The 27,939-nt window shown below is 41.3% G+C and overlaps 2 protein-coding genes across 7 annotated transcripts in view; both read right to left on the bottom strand.

Annotated features, from left to right (window-relative positions):
• Window positions 1-493: 493 nt before the first annotated feature.
• On the bottom strand, window positions 494-18,389 carry mindy4 (MINDY lysine 48 deubiquitinase 4). Of its 3 annotated transcripts, none has more exons than XM_062998243.1 (18): window positions 18,032-18,389; window positions 15,426-15,545; window positions 13,534-13,739; window positions 11,813-12,098; window positions 10,763-10,983; window positions 10,576-10,634; window positions 9,870-9,979; window positions 8,316-8,432; window positions 6,952-7,040; window positions 6,136-6,240; window positions 5,994-6,057; window positions 4,526-4,591; window positions 4,285-4,352; window positions 4,125-4,188; window positions 2,439-2,600; window positions 2,054-2,234; window positions 967-1,048; window positions 494-897 (listed from the first exon to the last, which is right to left on the bottom strand). In XM_062998243.1, exons 1-18 carry the CDS (start codon window positions 18,089-18,091, stop codon window positions 849-851), a joined length of 2,109 nt encoding a protein of 702 aa, XP_062854313.1. In that variant the 5' UTR covers window positions 18,092-18,389; the 3' UTR covers window positions 494-848. The 3 variants fall into 3 exon arrangements, with proteins under 3 accessions (XP_062854313.1, XP_062854314.1, XP_062854315.1); XM_062998244.1 differs by having other exon boundaries at window positions 6,136-6,237; XM_062998245.1 differs by lacking the exons at window positions 15,426-15,545; window positions 18,032-18,389 and having other exon boundaries at window positions 13,581-13,655.
• A 1,656-nt stretch (window positions 18,390-20,045) lies between these two features.
• Window positions 20,046-27,939, bottom strand: part of nexn (nexilin (F actin binding protein)) — a 48,673-nt gene continuing 40,779 nt past the window's right edge. For all 4 annotated transcript variants that reach the window (XM_062998843.1, XM_062998842.1, XM_062998844.1 and 1 more), the window contains 5 exons: window positions 27,239-27,436; window positions 25,637-25,858; window positions 24,177-24,365; window positions 22,180-22,543; window positions 20,046-20,586 (listed from right to left, as the gene is read on the bottom strand). In XM_062998843.1, the coding sequence (XP_062854913.1) occupies window positions 20,573-20,586; window positions 22,180-22,543; window positions 24,177-24,365; window positions 25,637-25,858; window positions 27,239-27,436 (987 nt within the window). In that variant the 3' untranslated portion in view covers window positions 20,046-20,572. The remainder of the gene's footprint in view (window positions 20,587-22,179; window positions 22,544-24,176; window positions 24,366-25,636; window positions 25,859-27,238; window positions 27,437-27,939) is intronic.

Raw genomic sequence — 27,939 nt, 5'->3', positions numbered from 1 at the left:
GGACACAGTCGCAGTCTTGAGATCAGTGATGATGTTATTAGTTTCAGTGAATGCTTCTGTGAAGGCTGATTTATTAATGTGGATAAGCGTGGAACGCTGTCCTCCAGCGTCCTGCCAGTCAGGAGGGATTTGAAGACGGAGGAACTGGCAACCTTCCTGGGAAGCGCGTCAGTGTGATACTTCCTTTGTTAGTCCACATGAATATTTAAATATATTGGAAGTGATACTGTAATTCATGCCAGTGAGTTCTTTCATAATTTTATATCATTTGAGAATCTGCTGGGTCAAAAGTATATAGACGGGAGCTTTCGTTACAGCCCCGGTGGTGTACAAAGCTCCGTACTGTCTTTTAACTTTGCTTGATTGACTACAGTTGGTGACTTGTGTACCTGTATAAATAGGGCTAGTTTGACTGCACAGTTTTTTCAAGGTACATGGAACACTGGTACCGTAAACCTAAGTAAAACATACACAGTAGCCTAGTGGGCAGAGCTTTAGGCCATGTCTTTATTTACCCATCACTCCCTTCTTTCCTCCTCCGCATTTCCTCCACAGCTCTTCACGTTTTTGTTTTTCTAAATAAATAATTAAAAATGGGGGAGTTTGGCCGCCCAGTACTAGGAGGAACCGGAAGCCACTCTGAACTCCAACCCAACATCTTCAGAGTTCCCGTCCCTGCTTTTCCTGTCATAATCTCTCTTCGTTCACTTCAACTGAAGGTTTGGCCTCCACTCCTTCAACAAAATGTGGAATTTTCTGCCATGCACCGGGGTTTCGGTGCCATGCATCGGCTTCACCCGCAGCACCGGCGTTGAATTCATGACCGCTCTTTTTTTATGCTTCGCAGTTCACAGAATCGGCTCGCTTTGGTTCCAGCTCACCGCGGCGTCTGCCCACCTGTAAAGACACCCAGACGGTAAGACCGGCACCGAGGACTGATGTGAGATTTTTGTTATTAATACAGACCTGGTCCTGATGCAGAGCTCCAGAGGAGGCGTGAGGTCCGAGTTGTCGTTAGAATCGGGAGGCTTCACGGGCGAGTCTGGATCTAACCACACGAGCAAACATGAAGATCAGACCAGAGATCAGACATGTGAATAGTTTTTAAAGGATTCATAAGCATTCGGATAACCTGGTACTGTCTGGCCACGCCCTTCAGCTGGGTTAGAGGGTTTAATGGTACTGTGGGACAGACTCAAGAGCCGATATTTAAATCTGAGTATCTTCACTACAAATGACAAGTGACCACACATAATTTGGTTTGTACTGTGGTCACCTTTAACGCTGTAGTTACACTATATAGTGAAAAGTATTAAGACACCCCTTCTAATTACTTTTAGTTAGTATTAGTTTTAGCCAGAACAGTTGCTAACCCACTTATCCAATCAGGGTCACGGTGGGTGCTGGAGCCTATCCCAGCTTTTCAATGGGTGCAAGACACACGGTAACACCCTGGACGGGGCGCCAGTCCATCGCAGGGCAGACACACATACACACACACACACACACTCATTGACCTATCGGGCAATTCAGTGTCTCCAATTAACCTGACGGCATGTTTTTGGACTGTGGGAGGAAACCCACGCAGACACGGGGAGAACATGCAAACTCCACACAGAAAGGACCCGGACCTTCTTGCTGTAAGGCCACAGTGCCACCCCAGTTGCAGAAACAGTTTAAGGAAGGTCCTGCGCACAAACAAGCTCTATAAAAACTCCAGTGAACCCAGCTGAACAGCTTTGGAATGAACTGGAACATCAACTGAGGCAACATCAGTGCCCAGCCATACAAATGCTGTCATCTTTTGACTGAATGACCAGACATACTTCAAAGTCCTGCTGTTATTATAGCTATTTTAATACCATGTGTTTTTGAACTGGGAATTCCAGCAAGCTCATGGTCCGGTGTCCAGATACTTTTGGGTGTACAGTGTAGCATGGCTGCTACCAACATGGATCTTCCACAGTTCCATGGTTATGAACATATCTGGTACACAAAGTGGCATCAGACAGGTATGATACATGTGTCTCGTGCTGTTCTCATCCACACTTACACACTGTTAATCTGATTGGTTCCTGCTGGTTGGCCAGACCGTCGTAGTAATACAGGTCGAACGGTTCGGGGTTCCACCGTCTGGACGTCAGATCTTCGCTCAGCGAGAAGAGGACACTGAAGTGACTCTCGCTGCACACCACCCATATGGGAAAGCGCGGCTGCTTCAGGTGAGAGCCCACCTGCAACAGGTAAACATGCATAACCATCAATAATGCGCTGTAGTCTATAGCACAGAGTCGTCTAACTCAATCACAGCCAAAATTCAAAACCGGGACTATGTCGAGGGCCAAACCGGGTCAGCATTTATTAAACAGGATATTGGATAAAGTGCAATAGGAAAGTGTATGTAGGTAGGCCCCATGAGCTTAATAGACTTCTCTTACCTTACATATATTGTAGTGTTCATATAAAGACAGCAGGCCGACGTTACAGCGCTCTTTGATCCCCTTCAGTAGGACGACGTTTCCGTTTCCTGAGTCCAGTTTCATCTCGTCGTTGAAGACGTTTGAAACCGCACGTCCACAGAGCAACAGGTTTACCAGCTCCTTAACAAACACAAGCGGTCAAACACAGAAACATGATTTTCAGACTATTAATAACTGCTTAACAAATCATGAACGAAGTTATCCAACACCCATATTACCTTTAATTAACTGACAATTTAGTAAAACAAAATTAAAAAAGCACTGGAAAGAAATGTAGGTCCACTCCTTTTTGCAGGACTGCTTGAAATCACACACTGCTGGTTTTTACTGCAGTAATTCTATTGGGTTTAAGTCTAGACTTTGACTAGAATCACTTTATCATTCATTAATTGTCTGTTTTACCACCGATTTATCCTATTCAGGGTCAATAACATCCTGGACAGGTTGACAGGGCAACACACACATGCACACAAAAATACACACACACACACACACACACACACATTTACATTTAGGGCAACTAAGTCTTTGGACTGGGAGGGAACCGGAGCTCCCAGAGGAAACCCACACAGACACGGGGAGAACATGCAAACTCCGCACAGAAAGGAGCTGGACCGCTTCAGCTGGGAATCGAACCCAAGACCTTTTTGCTGTGAGGCGACAGTGCTACCCACCAAACCACCATGTGGCCAACTAGAACAATCCACAACACGAATTCTGTTCCATTTCCAGCTATTCAGTTGTGAACTTTAGCAAGCTTTTGTATTTTTTAGGGCTGGCTCGATACCACTTTTTCATGTCCGATACCGACACTGCAAATTGAGTATCTGCCGATACAGATACCGATCCGACACCGTCATTTCTCCTCTCAAACAACTAAGCAGTAATAATACACGTCTCAATGCACCATGGTTAAACTAGCTATCTAAATAACAACGCTCAGACTGTGAAACAAATATTCTAAAGGAATAAATACAGAACCTACAACATCACACTAATACACAACTGCTGTTTCCCTCAGATATCCGATCCAGTGATTTGGGCCAATATCGGACCGATACCGATAGGTGCCAGACCTACTATTTTGGATAAATATTGTGCTGCAAGTTGTAGGCAGTTGTAGCCTAGTGGTTAAGGTGCTGGACTAGTAAGCAGAAGGTTGTTGGTTTAAACTCCACCTCTGCCAGGTTGCCACTGTTGGGTCCTTGAGCAAGGCCCTTAACACTCAATTGCTCAGACTATATACTGTCACAGTACTGCAAGTCGTTTTGGATAAAAGTGTCTGCTGATTGGCAAAAATGTAAATCCAAAACTCTGTAACCCTTGACTTTATCCTGGTCAAGGTTGCAGTGGGTCAGATTTCCCTCGAAAAACTGAGTGCAATGCAGTTAACACACTTCATATAGGACGCTAATCCATCGTATACCTCCTTAGACATAGCCAATCATATCTGTACGTACACAACTGACTGATTACACCAGTGGGAATCGAACCCAGGACCTTCTTGCTGTGAGGCAACAGTGCTACCCACCGAGCCACTGTGAAGTCACTGAACTGACCGTGGATGTCCTCTCACTAAACCCGGGGGTTCAGTGGTTTAAAGGCGAGGTTGAGTCACCGCGGCCGTCAGACTGGCGTACTAACCTGCGCGCAGTAGCCGTGTGCACCCATCAGAGTGGACGTCGGAACGTCCATGTCTGCTCTGACCCTGAACACAAAAGGAGAGATGAATTAGTCGAGCCTCTTTAGCAGAAATGAGCCTATTTTAGCGCTTCCAGTTAGTGAGGAGTAAATGAGGCGTTACATCTGAACGGTTCTGGATAAAACGGCTGAGACGACGAGCAGGACGCAGCCGAACGGACCCGATTCAAACTGAAAGAGAAAAAAAGGACACAGAGACAATAAGAATCAGCATGTTTGATTATCTTAAGTATCTGGACATGTGATTCATACTTTATTATTTTAATCGTTTCATGATTTCACACGGCTTTTGTTAAACTTACTTTATAAGTGATTCAGAAACACGTCAGATAAGACAAAAGTACCTGATGAATGTGCTGGTTTACGAGCTGCTTCAGGTCCTCCAAGCTTTTAACGTCAATGCAAGTGATCTGCAGGGACAAATAAAGCTCAAACGGAAGCGTGACCACATGCTGTATGTCACACAAGTCACAATCTGATGACGTTTACTTTTAATTCTCTAGCTAAAGGTACAGATCCACCAGGAAACACTGGACGTAAGGCAGGAATACCCAGGACAGGGCGCTGATCCAACGTCAGTGTTGATGCCCAGCTGGCTGATAGCACAGCTGAGATTCAGACCCGGATCTCAGTGGTGGTGGGCTAGCGTAATATACTGCTGCCCCACTCGAGCATCACATTTTATTCAGTTACTTAAAATGTATGTCAAAGTTTTAAAGACATGAAGTCTTATGATTTCAAATATTTCTGCAAGGTTTATTTCTATAAAAAAAAAATATAATAAAAAATAATAATCAACCAGGTTTATTTCTTTAAAAAAAAACACAGACCAGGTTCATTTATTTAAATAAATAAAATAGACCAGGGTCATTGTTTTTAATTGACCAGGTTTATATCTTTAAAAAATAATAAAAAAAACTGCCCAGATATTTTTTTTATTTTAAAAAATAATCAACCAGGTTTATTTCATTTAAAAAAACCTGATTTATTTCTTAATAAAAAGGTTTATTAAAAAAAAAAAAAAAAAAGTGGTGAGGTTTATTTCTTTAAAAAAAATGATAATAAAAAAATTGCCCAGGTTTTTTGCCTAAAAAATAATTTAAAAAAATAACACAAACCAGGTTTATTTATTTAAAAAATAATCGACCAGGTTTATTTCTTTCAAAAAATTATTTTAAAAAATAGACTACGTTTATTTCTTTAAAAAAATATATAAAAAAATTGATCAGGTTTTTTGCCTAAAGAAATGAATTTATTTATTTGGGGTTTTCACACCATGTTAAACACGGCCTAAAGAAATAACAGTAAAAAAAAACACAGACCAGGTTCATTTATAATAATATAGACCAGATTCATTTATTTAAAATAAATCGACCAGGGCTGTTTTTAATTTTTCATTTCCAGGTTTATTTCTTAAAAATATATTTTAAAAAATTGACCAGGTTTATTTCTTAAAAATATAATAAAAAATTGACCATGTGTTTTGCCTAAAAAATAATAAAAAAATAACACAAACCAGGTTAATTTATTCAAATAAATAAATGAATAAAATAGAACAGGTTCATTTATTCAAATAAATAAATAAATAAATAAAATAGACCAGGGGCATTGTTTTTAATTGACCAGGTTCATTTCTTTAAAAAAAAAAAAAAACAGGTTTTTTGCCTATAAAATTAATAAAAAATAACACAGACCAGGTTCATTAATTCAAATAAATAAATAAATAAATAAAATAAATCAGGTTGATTTCTTTAAAATAAATAAACCAGATTCATTTTAATGTATTACATTAGTACAGTTAAACTAGTTTACCATTTCCAGAACGCCCTCAGACCTGTAGTGTCGTGTGGGGCTGAACTGGTTCCTTCCTGAGTTTCTGTAACAGATCACATGCAGGTAAGTAACTGTTCACTAAACCCATCGGTACTGAAGTCTCTGATTAAATTTTTTTTACATGGAAACGGTGGCTCTCTTCCCGTCTCCGGTTCTCCACAGGATCTCGGCCACAGCTTCGGTCAAGCACTTCGTCCTCACAGCGTCCGGCACATGTAACCTCCTGCTTAATATAAACACAGGTACGGTCAGTAAAGCTGCCGTGCCCATTCACCTGCTCTGTGGGTATTTTAGTCAATTCTAAAACAAAGTGTGGGTAGTGCTGCACAGCTCTAGGGTCCCTGGGAAATAGGTTTAAACCTTATCTCACCTTATGGTCTGGTAAGAAGTTTGGTATGTTTGTCCAGACCAGAATTAAATACAATATATTATTTCTACCAAAACAGATTTCGGTGGATATAGTGATATTTAAATGCCACACTAGACTCCTCCACAAAATACTGCTGCTGCAAGGTTACATATAGACAGGCATATGTACAAGTGTGCAAATGAGAGTATGTGCATATGAGGTAGTAATAGAGGATCCCAGAAGTAGAGGCTCTCATTTTCCATATAAGGTATCCCATGGAAAGTACCCACGCAATATAGCAATGGCAATAACCATTTAGAAGCTCCGAATACTATTACAGCAATGTGCAATAGCGATTTATATTAAACATAAAGTATATTACACTATATTTCACATACTTTATACCAACCATCCATAGTACGTACAGACAAAAATTTAATAATGGCATATGATATACTGTTAAAAGTCTTCAGAGTGCCCACGAGGGCCATTCATTGAAGGGTGTCATTTGACGTGGCATAACCAAATTTTCAACAGACAGTTGATATGCAGAAATTTGCATGATGTTACATGTTTGACAGTTCTTACTTGGATGGTGTGTCACCACTGGTTCCTTCAAACAAAAGTTTCTGGAGAACGGTAGCCTGAACAGCAGCGAGAACTCCACACGGTCCTCCCTGTATAGAACAGCATGTATATTTATTACAGACATGTAATCTTAAGTAATGTAATCTGAACTCACAAATTTAACCATTCAATTTCTACTGTTTATAGCCCTCATTAAAACATCCAAATCCTTCGGAATCATCCTCGTGGCTTCCATAAAAAAAACAACAGAAGTATTTAACCAGAACACTTCTAATGATCCACCATACAAGCGCATTAAATAGTATGTTAAATCAGTGCACCACCAATAGGTGTGGCCAGTACTGATGTACTATGACTATGTAGCCTTAGCCTGTAGTTTTTGCTTAAGCGAAATGCAATTTGACTAATTAATCACGTTACAGAATTCATTTCAACTCGATTTATTCAATTACAGCAAATTTTACATTTATATTCTCTGTAACGGTGTAATAACTGGGATTACGTTGCTTTCATAAGCAAATACTAAAAGGGTTGAAAGCTAATCACAATCAGCATTAGCACAACAGCCTTGCAGGAGTAGGAGTGTTCATTATTATTCCAGATTATACCAAATTAACTGTAGTTTATGTGAGCAAATATTAAAGTGGCTGTTCGCATAGCAGTCCTGTAAAAACCGAATCTAATATTCAGTATCAGGTTCTTGGTATGTGAATTGAATTAGCCAATATTTCTGAAAATATATAACTGCTATTTTATTTAGATAACACAAGTCTGGAAGCTAGCCATTTAGGGTTGAAAACTGGGACATTGTCATACTGATGGACCACTTTTGTGGTTTTGCCCTTGTGTTCAAAATTTTAACTGAGCACATGGAACAGGTAGCAGAAAGTGGATCGTCCGGGGTCGGCTTTAGCCTCAGTTGTATTTTGTTTTAATCCAGTCATTACTGAAGTAAGATGAACGTTTTATTTTATTTTTTGTCTTATCTTCATTGTTCATTTCACCACCCTGTTAACGGCCTTTCCTCGAGAATAACATTACCAGTACTCTACTGGTACCAGTACTTAGTAGATTTAGCGCAGTTCTTTAAAGGTAACTGCTGCTTTGATGCCCAATTCCTTACTCCACGAGGACCCTCAAGCTGCTAACTGATTAACTTCCTGCTAACAACGGTACGCAAAGAAACCCTTAAAAAACGAGACATTAAGTGTCCTGGGAGAGCGCTAACATTTTCCATGATTGACTGTGACAGTGATTTTCTGTTACTGATGTAAGTTTGTGTTAAGAGAGACACTTTAATCAGCAGTTCATCTTACAGTTTATCTTACAGTTCATCTTACAGTTTATCGTACAGTTTATCCCACCTTCTTCTGTACGATGCCGTAGCTCAGATCAGGATTGTCAGAAAAACTGAAACTCTGACATTTCCACTCCACACTGAAGCAGCTCATGGAGGAGCCGAATATGATCTCCTTCAGGTCCTGGAGTTATTACACAGATACAAGATTAGATTATTTACAATCTCTCTCTGAAATCAACATGCAACAGGAAATACATTTAATTTTAAACTGCAAACATGCAATACTTCAGTTACATAACCATACGGGAAGCACAGTGGTCTGTTACGCTAGCCCACCACCGCTGAGATCCGGGTTTGAATCCTAGCAGTGCTATCGGTCAGCCGGGCCTCTACACAGATATGGTTTTTCTCCCACTTTCTCCCAGTTTAGCATAGTCAATCTGTCTTCTGCTGCTGGTGGATCCCTAATTGCGGTTGAGGTGGGTATATTCCTGCTCACGCCTTCTCCGACCCGCGCACAGCCCTCAACGGAACCCTTTTTTACCCATGCACTCTGCACAGGCACGTCTATCCGCCAATCAGGGTCCTTACACAGCATTTGAAGACCCTGCCCACATATTCCGGTCGTCCCTCCCTGCAGGCACTGCCAATTATGCCCGCTAGATGGCGCCCAGCCGAGTTTCAAACCGAGGAGTTCAGAATCTCGGCGCTGGTGTGCTAGTGAAATATCCCACTGCGCCACCTGGGCACCACAGATATGATAAATCGATACCCCTCAATTGACTGACGCCCTGTCTGGAGTATTCTTGCCTTGCGCCCAGTGTGTCTGGTGGAAACTGACCCTGACCAGGATAAAGTGTAAAATAATGCACCATATTTTCAAAAACAGATAGATCTGGGCTGCAGGCAGGCCAGTCTAGCACTAAGTAGCACTGTCTTACTAAAACACCCGCAGAATGTGGATGGGTCATGTTAAAACAAGCATGGACGTCCGATAGGTCCACTCATTAGAACACAATACATTCCATTACAAAGGTATGCCAGTTTTAATGAGGTGCTGTTTATTAGTGGGCATTTGGTTTTCAGCCTTTTCCTTAACAAACTGAATATTCTCTAGGTTCCTTAAATCTTTTAATCACTCCAAGTACAGTAGAGGGTAAAAAACTGAAATCCTTGGAACTGCTTGCTGGAGTTTATTGCTTATCCTTGGAAATCCTTGGAATTGCTTGCTTATAAACAGCAATGCTATTTACAAATTGCTGAGCCTTGACTTCTGCCACAACTTTTTGGTTATTAAGGTTATAATTTTATTATTATGTATTTAATACACCAAATATCCAACATAAGCCAAATAAGCTAAGCTCATCAGTCAAATTAATTATGTTTTTATTTTTTTGGATATCATTTTTTATCCTGGTAAGAATTGTGGCCTGGGAAACCCTTGACAGGGCGCCAATCGCAGGGCTTCAATTATCCAAACCCGGATCTCAGTGATGGTTGGCTGGTGTAACAGACCACTGTGCCACCTGACCACCTTAATTTATTATTTTAAAAAATGAACTCCAAAGACGTAGAGTTTGATTATCTGAATGAGACACTTCAGTGATCAGTTGCTTACAGTCGCTGTTTTCTGGTCCATTGGATGTTTGTTCAAGTTAATCTGATGTAAAGAGTTATTTATCTGTGGAGCTGCAGGATACCCATGCAAGTCCTCATCGTCCACATCATCTGCAAGGAAACCCGACCAGAACGTTAATACAAATGCATTTACACTTACACTGATCAGCCATAACATTAAAACCACCTGTACGTCTGATAATATTGTAACTCTGACCGAGAAGATTCATCTCCACGTTCGTTCCTGTTACCTCCATTTATTATTAGTTGTTATTTATTTTAAAAAGCACACAGACTGTGCTCAGTGTTCTGGTGCTTTTAGTATGTTCTCCATGCTGCTATATTTCATGTATTTACTAATTCTAGGTTAAAAACTCAGTCCTGTCACTCAAACACGGCTCATCTTCCACTTAGAATCCCCGTAGAAATGAAACAAAGGTGCCTGAGATTGACTGATACACACTCTGAGTAGTTACGTGTGTGTGTTACTAGATTCAGTGTTGAACAAAGATAAAAAATTAAATGTCATTTTATCCGTCGAATGGTTCATAAATAATTTCTGTTTGATGAGAACGGACCACACCACTAAAACACGATCCACACAGTATCTAAGCTGATAATCCAGCTGTGATTGTGGACCTGACTTGGCTGTGGGCCGTGGAATGAAGTGCTGTGTGTGTGGAACAGATACATTATAGATGCGCTACCCAGATCCATCACGGCCATGTGGTCACCATCCGCTCGTGGACTGCCCGCTGATCCGTTTCTGAGGAAACAGTGAATGTGGGTTTACACGCTTCGTTAACTTTACTGCTTGATTCTTCAGGTGATGAAGTTTCAGACGTTTATAAACGTTTGTGAGCAAGAACAAAGAACTGCTGTGTGACGACTTACACGCGTGGTTCGGTTTTGGACGCTCCGCCCGAACAACTGCTGGTCGTACTTTGTCTGCTCGCTTGCTCAGGAGGGGTGAATCGGTAATCTGACTGGGGGGGTGTAGAATTTGCACAGCTTCTTCTGCTCGGCCGATTCATATCAGCTGAATCATCTTGGTTTTTAGCTAGCATAGAGAAACAGGCTGCGGGTCTTCTGGCAGGACGTCTTCTGCTGTTCTCCTGAGTAAACAAACGTTAGTAATTAAGATTTTAAAATGGCGTGAATGACAGTAAAGGAGTTTAAACAAACTGGGCCACCAATGTGACGAAATTACAGACAGTTTGAGGGTTTGTAACAGCAAGTGGACATGCAAAATACTTAAAACATCTACCTAAATTTATGCTTTGCTTTTTCCTGGGGTAGCTTTTATTTATACTGATATGTTTAATCTGCTGTATGTCCTTTATTACTATTTTTTGTCAATGACTCTACTGTACAGCGCCTTTGATGACACTTGATGTCTTTAAAGGCATGATGTCTCAATGGGCAGTGGTAGCTCAGTGGTTAAGGTACTGGACTAGTAATTAGAAGGTTGCCGTCGGTTCAAGCCCCACCATGTTGCCACTGTTGGGCCCCTGAGCAAGACCCTTAACCCTTAATTGCTCAAAATCATGTTCAGTCATAATTGTAAGTCGCTTTGGATAAAAGTGCCTGCTAAATGCCGAAAATTTAAAAATTTTAATCTGATAAATAGTTTAACATGTTTATAATAAAACAGGTCTATGAACCTTTTCACAACCCAGTTCTGGCGCTGACCTCTGTAGCTGGACACAGAGAGTGGACGATCAGCCAGACTGGAGTGTGTCAGAACTTACCTGAGGAAGTCACGAAAATATAGCTTTTTTGGTTTACAGAAAATAAAATGAGGTCTTCAAAGAAAAGAACACGGTCCCTGTGGTCAGCATGGTGAAGGTTGACTGATGTTGTGGGGTTGCTTTACTGCTTCTGACACTGGATTCTCTGACTGTGACAGTAACTGTTAGTAAAACTGGATTGAAAGACGTTTACCTGGTTGGAGGCCGTGATGAGACCCGACATGAAGCCTCTCCTCATTCTGCTGCTCCCTCTGCTGGTCTGGCTGTCCACCTCAGCGCTCCTTTTCTCCAAATCTAATTCTACTTTCGGAGACGGGACGAGAACATCCTGGCTGGATGGTGCAGTGGAGATGGAAACGTTATTCTGATTTTCTGGAGAGGAAGCGATCGAGGTGGTCCTGGAGCTTTGTAGTGGATGGTTCTCCACTGTTGGTGTTGTGGAACTGAGCTGGGATGCAGAATTTCTGCTGTCAGGCAACCTGCAAAGAACATACTAGTACTATAGTGAAAACCATAAGCTTATATTCTATATATATTTTATACATTTAGAAAACCTGAATGAGGGAGGCCCGAGGTGTGTCCCTGTACCTGTGAGGATGGAAAATATCAACCCAATTGCCGCATGATTAAACTAGGTGGAATAGTATTGTGGCTAAAGAGCTAGAAAAGAAAATAGAGAACTAGAAATAAAAAGCAAAATGGACCAAAATAATAAACTAAAACAAAGGAAGAGCCGCAGGGATACGCAATCCAAAGTGGAGAGAGGACAGAAGGGACAGAGGTTGTCACCTAAATGCCAGCTACTCAATCCACCAGAATGTGAAAAAAAGCTAACAAAACAAAAGTTAGTGAGGAAACTTAGTAAAAGCTTGCATCCAGGGTGGTATCCTTGTGACGGAAGCCTAAAAAATGCACCATGCAGCCAAAAAGAGTGGTGCATCCTCGGCCAAATTCCCCAGAAAAGGATAAAGAATAACAACATAAGCAGCAGAAACGATTACAATCCCAAGACTGCCATGGCATACGTGTCTCCTACATGTATGTACACTTTTGACTTGAACTGTACACTGATCAGCCATAACATTCCCCTTGTTTCTACACTCACTGTCCATGTTATCAGCTCCACTTACCATAAAGAAGCACTTTGTAGTTCTACAATTACTGACTGTAGTCCATGTGTTTTCTCTGCATGCTTTGTTACCCCCTTTCATGCTGTTCTTCAATGGTCAGGACCCCCACAGGACCATCACAGAGCAGGTATTATTTAGGTGGTGGATGATTCTCAGCGCTGCAGTGACACTGACATGGTGGTGGTGTGTTAGTGTGTGTTGTGCTGGTATGAGTGGATCAGACACAGCAGCGCCTCACTATCACTGCTGGACTGAGAATCGTCCACTAACCAAAAATATCCAACCAACAGCGCCCCGTGGGCAGCGTCCTGTGACCACTGATGAAGGTCTAGAAGATGACCGACTCAAACAGCAGCGATAGATGAGCGATCGTCTCTGACTTTACATCTACAAGATGGACCATCTAGGTAGGAGTGTCTAATAGAGTGGACAGTGAGTGGACACGGTATTTAAAAACTCCAGCAGCGCTGCTGTGTCTGATCCACTAATACCAGCACAACACACCCTAACACTAACTGAGAATGATCCACCACCTAAATAATACCTGCTCTGTGGGGGTCCTGTGGGGATCCTGACCATTGAAGAACAGCATGAAAGGGGGTAACAAAGCATGTAGAGAAACAGATGGACTACAGTCAGTAATTGTAGAACTATAAAGTGCTTCTATATGGTGAGTGGAGCTGATAAAATGGACAGTGAGTGTAGAAACAAGGAGGTGGTTTTAATGTGATGGCTGATCAGTGTACATAATCAGTTTATAAGGTTTTCCAAATATATTAAATACCGTAATCCGTCCGTGTGCGGATCTGTGAGCTCTTGGTCTCTCCTTACACATGAGGCATCACTTGCGGCAGAGTCTGTTCCGAGCTTTGGAGAGTTTTGCTCGGTGGTTCGAACAGCTCTGAAGGTTTTTTCTTTAGGTTCTGCGTTTCTCCTCATGCGCTCCTTCACTATGATCTCCAGCATTGATTTCAAGGGTTGATCTTCAGACTGAAAAAGCATAAGAACCAGAAATAATTCCACTTTCTGACACTTTCAGCACATGATATTACAGTTGAAGTAGGAATCCACTTTTAGGAAACAGAACTAAACATACAGTCTAATAAACACTCAAAACATACTTTTGTTAGCTTGTTACAAAATCTGCACCTTTAAATCAGATTAAAGTTTGTTGTAAAGCTGTTTTGTGATCTCATGGACAAAAAAAGCAGGAGCAAGGGTTTCTTTCATTTAAGGCAGCCCTTGGCGTCATGAAGCTTGTTATTTATTTATTATTTTAGGATTTTAACGTCATATTCATTAGTTCCCAAGTTTAATATCAAACACACTCATGGACAATTTAGTATCTTCAGTTCACCTCACTTGCATGTCTTTGTAGGAAGAAGGAGAACATGCAAAGTCCACACAGAAAGGACCCAGACTGCCCTACCTGGGGATCAAACCCAGGACCTTCTTGCTGTGAGGTGACAGTGCTCCTCCTCATGAAGCTTGTTTGACTGTAAAGAGTACCAGTGTTCCAGTGGCTTCTAATTTGAGGCAGACCTGGGTTTTTTGTGGGTTCTATGAGAGCATCTGTCCATTCAAACTAATGAAAATATTCCATAAGGCAAGGGCATAAGGCATAAGGCATAAGGTGACCTAAGGTGTACTAATCTTGGGATCTCAGACTACTTAGAAATTGATTGAAGTGGCAGTTAATGTGCCGGTTTTTAAGATCTGTAAAGAACTTCCTAGACTTTCCTAATAAAATGGTTGTGATTCGGTCTAATAAGCAAGTCCAATCTGGCACTATTTATATGGGCGCAGAGATAAATTTTTTAAAGCAGATTTTGTCATACTATAAGTAATTAGCATAAAAACTTGAAAAGAAGTACAGTAATCCCTCCTCGATCGCGGGGGTTGCGTTCCAGAACCCTCCGCGAAAGGTGAAAATCCGCGAAGTAAAACCATGTGTTTATATGGTTATTTTTATAACCCGATTCCATCGGCTTTAGCATTTAGCATCTTGTCATTAAAACCAATGGATTGAGGTAGCACAGCATGCTAACGTCAATATAACATCTCCCTTCATGTAACGATAACGGTTACATTTCCTGACAAGCCCGAACCTGCAAATAAAAACACTCGGTACAAGTTTATACAAGTTAAAAATCAGTAATATTTTATTTACGTTTGAAAAGAACTCCATTTGTTTGTCCGTACCGTCAGCCATGTTTATTTTTCTGCGAGAGAGGAGCACCTGACCCACAATGAATTCTGGGATTGTCTTGATCACTAAGGAAGCGTCGGATGCTCACTCGTTTTTGAGTGAAAATAACGTTGAAATATTAACGTTGTGAGGATATTTAGGATATTAAGGCATCTAGGATTTGGAAAAGCCTCCTAATCGGGAGCGCGCACAGGATGACGTAAAATGCGTCTATGTAGAGAGCTCCCTAGCTTTTCGAACACACCCCTTGTCTGCAGAAATCCGCGAACCAGCGAAAAATCCGCGATTTATATTTAGACATGCTTGCAAATAAAATCCGCGATAGAGTGAAGCCGCAAAAGTCGAAGCGCGATATAGCGAGGGATTACTGTATAGGTTATTCATCATTGAACGTTTAAGACAAACTGTACCAGAACCTTAACATCATGTATTTAATCCATTTCACCCTGTGTATGAACTGTTCTTACCTTATTCTTTTTGTAGAGACTCTCTAGATGAAGAACTCTGCACAGTTCTGATCTGTTACTGATGCTCACGCTGGTTCTTGGAAGCTCCTCGTCCATGCAGGCAATGGTTTTCTTCAGACCCTTTTATACACAGATATAGACATGGAGACATTGTGTTATACACACAAACCAGGGTTTTACTGCTAAATCAAAAGTAAAGGTGGGTCACCTACAGAAGTATGAAGAAATAACCGTCCCTGTTTCAGTTCCCTCTGTTATTGCATATTTGTCACATTAAATTATTTCAATCAACAGAACATACTGAATAAAAAAACTAAACTGGACATTCCATTTCATTTCAGTCCACGGCAGGTCCAGTTTCACCAAGAATCCCTACTGGGCGTAAGGAAGTAACACCGTGGACAGGGTGCCAATTCAACTGAGACACAGCTGAGATTCAAACCCATATCTCACAGGTAGTAAGTTAGCTGCACCAGCTGAGTGCCACAGTTTGGAAAGAATTCGATTTAATTATGGGACAAATGTATTCAAAACTCACCCTGTTTAAACAGAAGTGACTAACTACATAAAAGCATTTGATCACTTTCTATTAAACTTAAATTTAATTCAGTAGATACAGTTCTTGTTGTAAGAAATTAATAAATTCTTAGTAATTCATCTCTGTCAGGCATGATGTTTATTCGCAAGCAGTTTTTGTGTGCTCAAAATAAACATTCAGCTACTTAGATGATAACTTCAGTGGTGTAATAAGTTCTATAATCTCATTTAACTTTAATTTGATTGCATCTTTGGAATCCTCTGTGCACACATAAATATGCACCTATTAGATGAAGCCACAAACATTACAGTGGATACTTCTGTACCAATCTCAGATGATGATGATGATGATGAAAGGCTTTTTACAAGTCTGGAATCTGAAGCTATTTCTAAGCAACTTTTAGGTCTGAACTTTGTCAGAATGGCCAGATGTAATTAAACAACTACCAAGAAGTGGTCTGCCATGGATTAAAAGTTACAGGAACGTTGTGTTTTAATGCTTGATGACTAAGAAAATGACTAGGAGGAGAGTTTTTTAAAAACGCTTGAATAACGTAGCCACAATGATCAGAATGTATGAAAGAGAAAAGGTGATGCATTAAAACCATGACCAGGATACAACTTAACTGTATCTACTGTTTAGTGTGATGGTGGTGGATTCTGGGCCCACCTTGCTGCCAGTGGCTGTGATGTTGTGGAGAAAATGGATGAAAAAACAATCAAAAATTTCTTCAAACTTCTCAGACTATCTGCTAAGGAGTTAAATCTTGGGCATTGGGTTTCAACATGACAAAAACCCAAAATATACGTCAAAGTGGGCTTGTAATGGACACATCTGGCAAGTCCTGACCTCAATCCTATGAAGAACATGTGGAATTTAGTTGAACCTTACCAATTCTGCCATGTGGAGTGGTCATAGATTCAACCAGCTGTACCAGAAGCTTGTTAATTGTTATCAGAGGTGTTTGACTGATGTGAAAGAGGTTAAAAACATATAAGCCATTATTAGATTCCTGTATGTGCATGTTGAATCCATTAGATACTGTCTTGCATTCAGAACACCCACAAACTCGAACTGGACTTGAATTGTATCTCTCAGATAAGAAACAGTTGCAGAAATATATAATAGTTTAATGCTTTAAGACAAAGAAAATGCCCTTTTGAGTTTAACAAACAAAGCTTGAATTATGTAGCCACAATGACCAGAATGTATGGGGGACAACGGGTGAGGTATTCAAACCTAACAAAACTGTACCCTCTGTTAAGTGTGGTGGTGGTGGTGGTGGTATAATGTTCTGGGCCTGTTTTGCTGCCATTGGATGTAACGTAGTGCAAAAATGGATGGAATAAACAAACAAATATTTCCTCAGAATTATCAGACTGTCTGCTAAGACATTGAATCTTAGGCAATCAAGTGATTTGGGGGTTTCAGCAGAGCAATAACCCAAAATTGGAATCAACTCTATAAAGAATATGTAACATTTAGTTGAACCTTACCAATTCGGCCAAGTGGAGCAGGCAGAGATTCAACCAGCTGCACCAGAAGCTTGTTCATTGTTTTCAGAAGTGTTTGATTGATGAGAAATAGATAATAAACATATAAACTAATATTAGATTCCTGTATGTGCATTTTTACCCAGTAAGTACTGTCATGCGGCACGGTCGCTGAGTGGGTAGCACTGTCGCCTCACAGCAAGAAGGTCCTGGGTTCGATCCCCAGGTGGGATGGTCCGGGTCCTTTCTGTGTGGAGTTTGCATGTTCTCCCCGTCTCGTGTGCGTGGGTTTCCTCCGGGTGCTCCGGTTTCCTCCCACAGTGAGGTGAATTGAAGATGCAATGTTGTATATTGTGCATGACTGTGTTTGATATAACCGTGTGAACTGTCGAATCTTGTGTAATGAATATGAATGAAATGCGTTTCTGTCATGAATGTAACCAAAGTGTAAAACATGACGTTAAAATCCTGATAAACAAACAAACAAACACCCACAATAAACTAGAACTAGACTTGAATTGTATCTCTCAGATAAGAACAGCTGCAGAAATATATAACACTGTCGTTTAACCCACCTTTCGACTCAGGAATTCCCGCACCAGGGCTGCTGCCACCTCTTCCACATCTCTCCCCATCACTACACTACACGCTTAGGTGTGAACAACAACAAACTGTTTGCCGCTAAACTGTTTGCTACAGATAACAAGCTAACGTGGTGACTTGTGCTCCTTCAAATAGTTACACAATTAGCTCAATTGAATTAAAACCATTCATTTATGGATTTGGAAACTGTCCTTAATATTTAATACATATAAATAAATACATGTTTCTGGCGACACTTAAAAACGGTTTAAAATGTAGTCGGCTGTCCTGCTATGCTATGCTAGGCTAAGCTAAGCTAGGCTAGGCTACACAAATACATCTTCGCGTCTGTTCGTATCCATAGCAACTTGAACGCTTACGCGTTCTAACGGTAAAGGTAACGGTGCGGTCTCTAAGCGCGCTGTGATTGGTTAAAGCAAACATGATTGACAGCATCTCAGACCAATTATATTAGTGGTAGGCGGGTCAACGAAGTGGATGGTTGTATTTATGCAACGACACCGCCGTCTTGTGTCAAACATGAGTGAGACACTGGGGTTGAATTCATGATCAAGTTTAAACTTTTGATTCCTTAAAAAGCGAATTAAAGCAACTTAAAACAGCTTAAGATAGTTTACTGGTTTCTGCTAGGACCAAAATAGATAAGAGTGTCCAAAACCAGAGAGTAGAGAAGGCATGGACGAGCCTTGCTTAAAGAACTAACAGGTTCGAACCCTCACCACCATCGAGCAAGAACCAACTTGACCAGTAACAAATTTAAAGATGGTAATGGCTTAACTAGGCTAATGTCAGTACCTCACACTGGTTTTAGTGTTTCCCATTTGTTTTGTGAATACGCATGTTTTTGGTTCAGAATGATTGTTTCCTATCTGTTTTTGTTAAGACACCCATTTTTGGTTCCTACTGATTGTGCTTTCCATTTGTTTTCATAAATACACCTATTTTCAGTTCCTATTAATTGTGTTTCCCACCTGTTTTTGTTAACACATCAATTTCCAGTTCCTATTAATTGTATTTCCCACCTGTTTTCGGTGTGTGAATGTTCCTATTTATTTTGTGAATACACCCGTTTTCAGTTTATACGTATTGTGTTTACCACCCGTTTTTGTGAAAACACCAGTTTTAAGCATCTATTGCTTGTGTTTCCCTTCTGGTTTTTTTGTGATTACACGTATTAGTGTTCCTACAGATCCGTTCCTACAGATTTCTAAATCCTACATTCGTTTTAGTGAATACACCCGTTTTCAGTTCCAATTTATTGTGTTTCCCACTTGTTTTTTGTTAATACACACGTTTTTGGTTCATAATGTTCATAATGATTGTGTTTTCCAACTGTTTTGTGAATACACCTGTTTTTAGTTCTTATTGATTGAGTCCCATCTGTTGTGGTGAATACACCCGTTTTTGCTTCGTAATGATTGTGTTTCCTCTCCTGTTTTTTGTGAATACACCCGTGTAGGTTCCTATTGATTGTTTCCCATTGTTTTTTTGTAAATACACTCGTTTTCAGTTCCTATTGATTGTGTTACTCATCGGTTTTGGTAAATACACTTGTTTTAAGTTCCTATTAATTGTGTTTCCCAACAGTTTTTTTTGTATGTATTTAAGTTCCTTCCAGTGTGAGGTATCAGCGCCAAACCAAGGCCTGTACTGAGCGTTTGTATTTTCTGATTACTCGATATCGAACCAGCTTTGTACTTTTATTTTACTTGTAATTCTTGTAAGTCTTGTCCATCAGAAACTGTTTGTTACTTGAATTGTGTTTTTGAGTTGTTTGCTGTTCTGAAATAATCCTGCACTAACCTTAAGCTTTTGGAACGACCTTCACAAAGTCCTGATCATTGACTGTATAAAGAATATTTAGACTGTACTAAAAAATCCATGTCAGAAAGTAAAGCAACACAATAAAAAGATTCCACTAAAGTTGGGACAGCTTTTTATAGCGATAAAAGGTGCAAAACCTTTGTATTACTGACCCAGCAGATATCATTTTTACAACAAAATTTTATTTAGAACACAATTTACAATAAATCAGAAGAAAACTTAAATTCATCTTTAGAAAAAAAAACAAAGCAGTTTGTGTTCAAATCATTCAGTGACAGAAGTTAACATGCGAGTCTACAAATGTATGTAAACTGGTTATGGTACTGATTTTATTTCCGGATTACAAAACGATTGGCCGGCGCAGTAGCAAAATTTAAACATTATAAATATCATCATCAATATAATATATTTCTGGCTAGTCTGTGTAGCAACTGCATGGAAACTACGTGTCTGTTTTGGCACAAATTCATCCGGAACACTGAAAAAGTGCAATTATTTTGCATGTAAACAACAAATTATGCACTTTAACATGGATTGGATCTTTTGGAGGAATGGTGAAAGACACACAGGCTGCTTCCTCCTCCAGAGTTTGGCCCTACCATGAGATATGAACAACTTACAAAAGTTTAAACGTTTTTTTTAAATAAAAGAAAGAACAGACAGGGAAAGTTCCAGAGAGGGTGGGCGCATCAGTAGTCGTCAGCTGAAATAAGAGAAAGAGACGTACAGACAAAGAGAGAAAGAGATAAAAGAGTCATGAGCTTGAGGTGGATGAACAGAACAGAAAAGATTCAATCTTATTCAAATGACTAATTTAATTAAATCAGACAAATAATGAATCAAAAGATTCCACATTTATGCCTTCATATGGCTATAGTGCCTGTCAGTCCAGCCAAAGAGGGCGTGTCCTTTTTGTCTGTTATAGACCTAGTGAAGCAGACATGGCAACTAAAAAAGGCAAGACCTCAGTACCTGTTAGTACCTGTACAATATGCAGGACTTCCAGCCTGTTACAGTCACAGTAAAGGAGATGTGACTGATGTGCCTGTCAGTCACAGTGAACACATGGCCTCACATTTATCTTTAGTCCAAGGAGACATTACCTTAGTACCTGTTAGTCCCAGTAAAGACGACATTACCTCTGTGCCTATCAGTCCCAGTAAGGAAAGAGTACCTTAGTACCTGTCAGTCACAGTAAATAAGACATTACATTTGTGTCTATCAGTCCCAGTGAAGAAAGGTTTGGTCTCTGTAACTTTTATCTCAATAAAAGAGACAGTTCCTCATTACCCGTCAGTCCCAGTGAAGGTGACGTTATCTCTGTACCTATCAGTACTAGTAAGAAAAGACAACCCCTGTGCCTATCAGTCCCAGTAAGAAAAGAGTCCATTAGTACTTGTCAGTCCCAGTATGGAAAGATAACCTCTGTGCCAGTTAGTCCCAGTAAGGAAAAGAGTGAAAAAAGGTATACTTTATTTGTCATATATACATATACAGTTTTACAGTGCATCAGTACCTGTTAGTCCCAGTAAAGGAGTCGTTACCTTAGTAGCTATCAGTCTTAGTAAGAAAAGATAACCTCTGTTCCTGTCAGTCCCATTAAGGAAAGATAACCTCTGTGCCTGTCAGTCCCAGTAAAGGAGACATTATCTCATTACCTGTTGGTCCCAGTGAAGGTGATGTTACCTCAATACTTGTCAGTCCCTATTAAGGAGACGTTACCATTCTGTGCCAGTCAGTCACAGAAAAGGAGACAGTACTTCTGTGCCCATTAGTCCCAGTAATGGAAAGAGTACCTTAGTTCCTGTCAGTCCCAGTTAAGGAGACATTACCTCTATGCCTGTCAGTCCCAGTAAATGTGAGATAACATCTATGCCTGTCAGTCCCAGAAAATGTGAGATAACCTCTGTGCCTGTCAGTCCCAGTAAATGTGAGATAACCTCTGTGCCTGTCAGTCACAGTAAAGGAGACAATACCTTAGTACCTGTTAGTCCCAGTAAGGAAAGAGTACCTTAATACCAGTCAGTCCCAGTAAATGTGAGATAACCTCTGTGCCTGTCAGTCCCAGTTATGAAAAAAGAACATCAGTACCTGTTAGTCCAAGTGAAGAAGGCGTGGCCTCTTTGTCTGATTTACTTATTAATTTAAATTAGCACTTTAAATGAATCCAGATTTGAAAGTGAGTCCCGTAACTACAGATTAAAGATGGAGGGAACTTAATGGTTTCGGTGTTAGTATCAGGAGAAGGGAAACGAACACGCCGTGATTAACGGGGCACGACGACAGCGACTCTTACTTTCAATAGTGAGAATACACGTGCTGGCGGCGCTGCCACGACTGTTCACGGCCTTGCACATGTACTCGCCCTCGTCCTCCGGGAAGGTCTCGGGCAGGTAGAGGCAGTAGGTCTCGCCACGCTCGATGTACTGATAGTCCTCGCAGTCCTGCAGCAGCTCGCCCTCGAACCACCACGTCACCTCGGGCCTGGGCTCGCCCGTGATCTTCACCGTAAAGCGCACCGGCTCGGCGTCCACCACCGTCTGGTTCTTCAGAGGCTTCTTGAACCAGGGAGCGCCGGACCGTCCGTGGTCGTCCTCGTCGTCGTAGGTCGCCGAGCCGTTCATGATGCTGCCCTCCTCTTCATCTTCGTCCTCCCTTGTCTAACAACACACACCACAAAGTGTCGGGGTTTAATCTGCGTGCAGCCGGGTCGTGCAACACCATACAGTGTCATAAGTGTCACAGGGGTGTTTAGTGTTTACATACTTTTGGCCAAACAGTAAACCATACTGTCCACTAAATAGTATTCTGCATTAGTGCTACACCAGCAGTGTCCTTACTATCTTGTTCATACTGTAAATTAATTAGTATTTGCTTTGAGACAAAGCACTTTAGTCTTCAGTAAGCATCAGCGCCTCTCCTTGGCTTTCATTCATTCCTAGCTGGGTCATTCCTACAATTCGGTGCCTTTTGTGTCCCCAGTACTGATCACTGTATTTATGAAGTACATTTTAAACAATACAATTTCTAAACATCTTACTGAAATAATTAACACTTTCAAATACTAAACACAATGTTATCTGTATGTACAAATGACTGTATACATACTGTTTGTATCTCTTAGATAGCAGAGGTTTTCTCATGTCCCCAGTGCTGTACATTCTGATTTAGTGATGATATATATAGAATAGAATCTTTATTGCCACTATAGACAGGTACAATGAAATTTCGAATGCCATCTCTCCGACAGAGTAGCAGCAGTAGAGAAAAGACAGTAATAGTAATCACATAAAATTTATTTACACTCTAAAAATAAGATTTAAATATTAAATACCAACTATGAGGTTTAATCATGAAAATATCTGTCTTTCAATACTGTTTAAAAGTTTAGCTAGTTAAGTTAAGTCCCTCTAAACTCTGGATTTATTTTCTTTATGAGTATGATTTTATTGCTGATTATGAGGGTTTTTCACACGTCCCTCAAGTTACCGTCCACCCTGTTATCTCTTACTACTGTCTCTTAAAATGAGCTGTTTTACATACTGACATCATTTCCTGGAGCTCACATGATCTTTTTGGAGTGAAAACAACTGTGGAAGATGAGCGGCTTATTAAACTTCTCATTTTAATGATGTTTTTTCCACATTTTATCCTAAAAGTCTTATATGGTCAACCATAACATGTCCACCCTGTTATGGGATATATGAGAAAAAGTAAAACGATTTGATCATTTAAAAACAATCACACTAAAAAGCAGAGAATTCTTTTTTTTTGCTCACTCGCTAGCTAATGGCTAATTTTATGTCAGAATGTCCACCCTGTTATGGTCCACCCTGTTACAACCTAATACGTAACAGGCTGGACGTCACAGTGTGTATGAGGTGCATGTGTAATTTAGCTTGACCAATATTAGTTTGGAAGAGTATAACACGTCCTTTTTATAATAAAACATGAAAAACAAATAAAAACAGAGTTTCATTTTCGAGTTTAAGGTCCAAAAGGCACCAAATCCCAGCAATGACCCAGATATATTAGCCTTGTATCACCAGTGCAAAGACATCTAACATGTCTTAGTATGGGTACCACTGAGGGTACAACTGTGTACATAAATTTTTTTGCCACTCATTCCTTTCCCTGTAGGTAATCCCCACAGCACAAATTGACAGAATTAAGGGATGCACGTGCAAACACCATGCTTAAACTATCAATTATCTATCTATTTAATTCAGAGCACCAGATTAATCGGGCATCGAGGAAGCCTGGCATGAACCCAGGATAGAGAGAGAGGTTTACTTTTTGGAGCGCAGCGTCAATCTCCTGCTGCTCGAACTGCATCCTCTGCAGCTTCTGCTCCTCGATCCTCCTCCTCTCCTCCTCCTCGCGAGCTTTAGCCATCAGCTCGAACCGGGCGCGCATGTCCACTTTCTGTCTGAACGGGGCGTCCTCCGGCTTCACGGAGCTCCTGGTGTCCTCGTCGTCTTCCTGCGAAACGGAAAAGCATACGCTCACGTTTAGGGCAACGAAATGAGTGAGATAAGTCGTGTTGGAGCATCAGCTGACCGAAAGGAAATCTATAGATGTCCGATATGGGTCCATATGTAGGTCTTTTTGTTTTTACCCCATTTGCTTCCAGTTTGATAGTTTTTAGTTTCCACTCACCAACTAAGGCACCCCAGTACAGAACAGCCACCAGTCTGGGAGGGTAAGAACTAATCACCACCTGTCTGAAAACCCAGTGATCTCTCTACATAGATGCACTTCAATCATGTATTTAGGTAGAGCCTAAAAGGCATTGCTGGTATCTCTTTTCCACCAACAAAGTCCTGGTGCTGGTGCCGGTTCCTATGGAATAGTAAACCTCTTAAGAACAGACCTGCGTTTCCACTAGGGTTGCCACCAATGTCAACAAAAAACACTATCATATACACCGATCAGCCATAACATTAAAACCACCTCCTTGTTTCTACACACTTACCATATAGAAGCACTTTGTAGTTCTACAATTACTGACTGTAGTCCATCTGTTTCTCTACATGCTTATAGAGTCAGGAGCCCCACAGAGCAGGTATTATTTAGGTGGTGGATCATTCTCAGCACTGCAGTGACACTGACATGGTGCTGGTGTGTTAGTGTGTGTTGTGCTGGTACGAGTGGATCAGACACAGCAGCGCTGCTGGAGTTTTTAAATACCGTGTCCACTCACTGTCCACTCTATTAGACACTCCTACCTAGTTGGTCCACCTTGTAGATGTAAAGTCAGAGACGATCGCTCATCTATTGCTGCTGTTTGAGTCGCTCATCTTCTAGACCTTCATCAGTGGTCACAGGACGCTGCCCACGGGGCGCTGTTGGCTGGATATTTTTGGTTGGTGGACGATTCTCAGTCCAGCAGTGACAGTGAGGTGTCTCCAGCAGCGCTGCTGTGTCTGATCCACTCATACCAGCACAACACACACTAACACACCACCACCATGTCAGTGTCACTGCAGTGCTGAGAATGATCCACCACCTAAATAATACCTGCTCTGTGGTGGTCCTGTGGGGGTCCTGACCATTGAAGAACAGCATGAAAGGGGGCTAACAAAGCATGTAGAGAAACAGATGGACTACAGTCAGTAATTGTAGAACTACAAAGTGCTTCTATATGGTAAGTGGAGCTGATAAAATGGACAGTGAGTGTAGAAACAAGGAGGTGGTTTTAATGTTATGGCTGATCGGTGTATGGAAACAGTTTTGTGTGATCGTGCTCGTACCTCCATGCAGCGCTCGGCTTCCCGCTCTTTGATCTCCTCATCGATGGCTTTCCTCCTGGCTCTCTCCTCTTCGATCTTTTTCTGGATCTCCTCGTCCGTGAGCTGCTTGATCTTCTCGAACTTCACTTTCAGGTTCTTGGCCTGGATGGAACCAGTTCTCTTCAGCTTGGTCAGCTCCTCGTACTCGCTGCTCACCACCTCGTACGTTTCGTTGATCTCCTCCTGAGAAGAACGGAGCTGAATGAGTTGGACTGAACCCAGAGGTATGGATGTTATGGGAGTCTCAGGATTAGTCAGATGTGAATTAAATGCTGCTGTAACATGGCTCACTCTCTCCACAGTCAAGCAAGCTTTACAGTGCCAAACACCATACGACACACAACAACAACAAAGCCGCTATGTAAAGGGCTCTCCCAGCTGCAGTGAACGTACTAATTTCTAATTTCTAATGAAAGGAAATGCCAATGTCGGTCATCTGCACCTCCGTGCAACCTGCTGGCCATAATGACATGGCAGGTGGGCATTATTCTGCAACCTGTAACCTCTGCCAATCTGTATGGCAGGTTATATAAGTGCATTCTAACTAGCCCTTTTTATACAGGTACAAAATTTACATTACTCATTTATTCACTTATATCTAGAGTTAATTAAGAGCTACCAATCCACCTACAGGCATGTTTTAAGGGGGAAAAAGAGCTAGCAGACAGACTGTACTCCACCAGACAGAAACAAAATGAGATTCAAACCCAGGTCTCCAGGATCCTGTAGCTGTGCAGCACCCACACTACCTGTTGGCATCATCATGCTGCCAGCAACACGATTTAAACTTACAATATTGTATTCTGGTCATTAACAGGGTGATTTGATGGCACAGCTGGTAAGGTAGGTGCCACACAGCAACAACAGTCCTGGGGACCTGGGTTCGATTCACGGTTCCAATCCTCCTTGTGACCCTGACCAGTATGAAGCAGTTACTTAAAATGACTAAATAAATGGGGCGGTGGTAGCTCGTTGCGTTAGGTATTGGACTAGTAAACAAAAGGTTGCCGGTTCAAGCCTCACTGCTACTAAGTTGCCATGGTTGGGCCCCTGAGCAAGGCCCCTAACCCTTAAATGCTCAAATTGTATTCATAACTATAAGTTGCTTTGGATATATAATACATAACTTTTATTTCAATGGGCAGTTGTAGCCAAGTGGTTAAGGTACTGGACTAGTAATCAGAAGGTCACTAGGTCAAGCCCCATCACTGTGAGGTTGCCTCTGTTGGGCCCTTGAGCAAGGCCCTTAACAATTGCTTAGATTATATACTGTTACAGCTGTGGACCGGTACCGGTCCGTGGGTCATTTATTACCGGGCCTCACAGAAAGAATAAATAATTAGATATTATTTTCACTGCTTATATTTCGGGTGTTACTGTTTCGTATCACCCCTCGGTGGGAGCAGCGTCTCGTTGCAGCAAAAAAAGCTCATTTTACATCATTTGTGAGCAATATTATTAAATCAACCTTTCCTGCCGGTCCGTAAACTTATATCTTATATGAAACCCGTTCGTCGTGCAAAAAAGGCTGGGGACGGCTGCTCTACGCTACACGGTGCTCACCACGCCCATCTCCTGCCGCAGCTGCTCAAACTCCTTCTTCTCCATCTCCATCTTTTTGCGCCGCTCCTCCTCCTTCTTCTTCCGCTCTCCCTGCTCCTTTATCTTCATCATCTCCTCGAAATTGATCTCCAGCTTTCCTGGGTGCATCGCTTCCTGAGACTCCGTCCTCGACAGGGTAAAGTCGTCCTCGTCCAGGACCTGCGAGCATCGGGAGAAGACGTGTGCCTCAGTACAAGCAGCTCAACAGACAGTTTCAAATAATTATAATATTTTGTTTTCTTTTTACCACAAAGTTTAGTGTTTGTGGTTTGTTGGCGGCCTCACTTTTGCTTTGGAGCTGTGAGGATAATGTAAGCCAGCAGAATGAAAACTACCAGCCTTGCATAGCATGTAGGTGTCAGAAAATAATAACCACCAAACAACACTTAACGATGAGCTTGATGTGCCCAATAAACCGCTATTTAAAGAGCTCTCCCAGCTGCAGCGATCAGTCATCTGCACCTCTGTGCTGTCTAATGGCCATAATGGCATGGCAGGTGGGCATGATTTTGTAACCCATTACCTTTCTCATAGTGGCACAGCAGGTAGTGTGGGTAGCACCCAGGTCATGTGATCAGGGTGTTCTCCATGTGTCTATGGTAGTTACCTCTGTGTACTTCAGCGTTTTCCAACCTCTTACATCTACATTGCTTTTACATGTG

Source organism: Trichomycterus rosablanca, chromosome 7 (genome assembly GCF_030014385.1).
Source record: "Trichomycterus rosablanca isolate fTriRos1 chromosome 7, fTriRos1.hap1, whole genome shotgun sequence".
Classification (NCBI taxonomy): domain Eukaryota; kingdom Metazoa; phylum Chordata; class Actinopteri; order Siluriformes; family Trichomycteridae; genus Trichomycterus; species Trichomycterus rosablanca.
The sequence above is the reverse complement of the archived record's forward strand: the minus strand, read 5'-3'. Positions and strand labels throughout refer to the sequence as shown.

Excerpts from the sequence above, each read along its gene's own strand:
- mindy4 (XM_062998243.1), bottom strand. The coding sequence starts at position 18,091 with ATGGGGAGAGATGTGGAAGAGGTGGCAGCAGCCCTGGTGCGGGAATTC. Across the intron at positions 4,353-4,525 it reads TAAACCAGCACATTCATCAG|TTTGAATCGGGTCCGTTCGG; the intron begins GTACTTTTGTCT and ends TTTCTCTTTCAG. Across the intron at positions 2,235-2,438 it reads AACACTACAATATATGTAAG|GTGGGCTCTCACCTGAAGCA; the intron begins GTAAGAGAAGTC and ends TACCTGTTGCAG.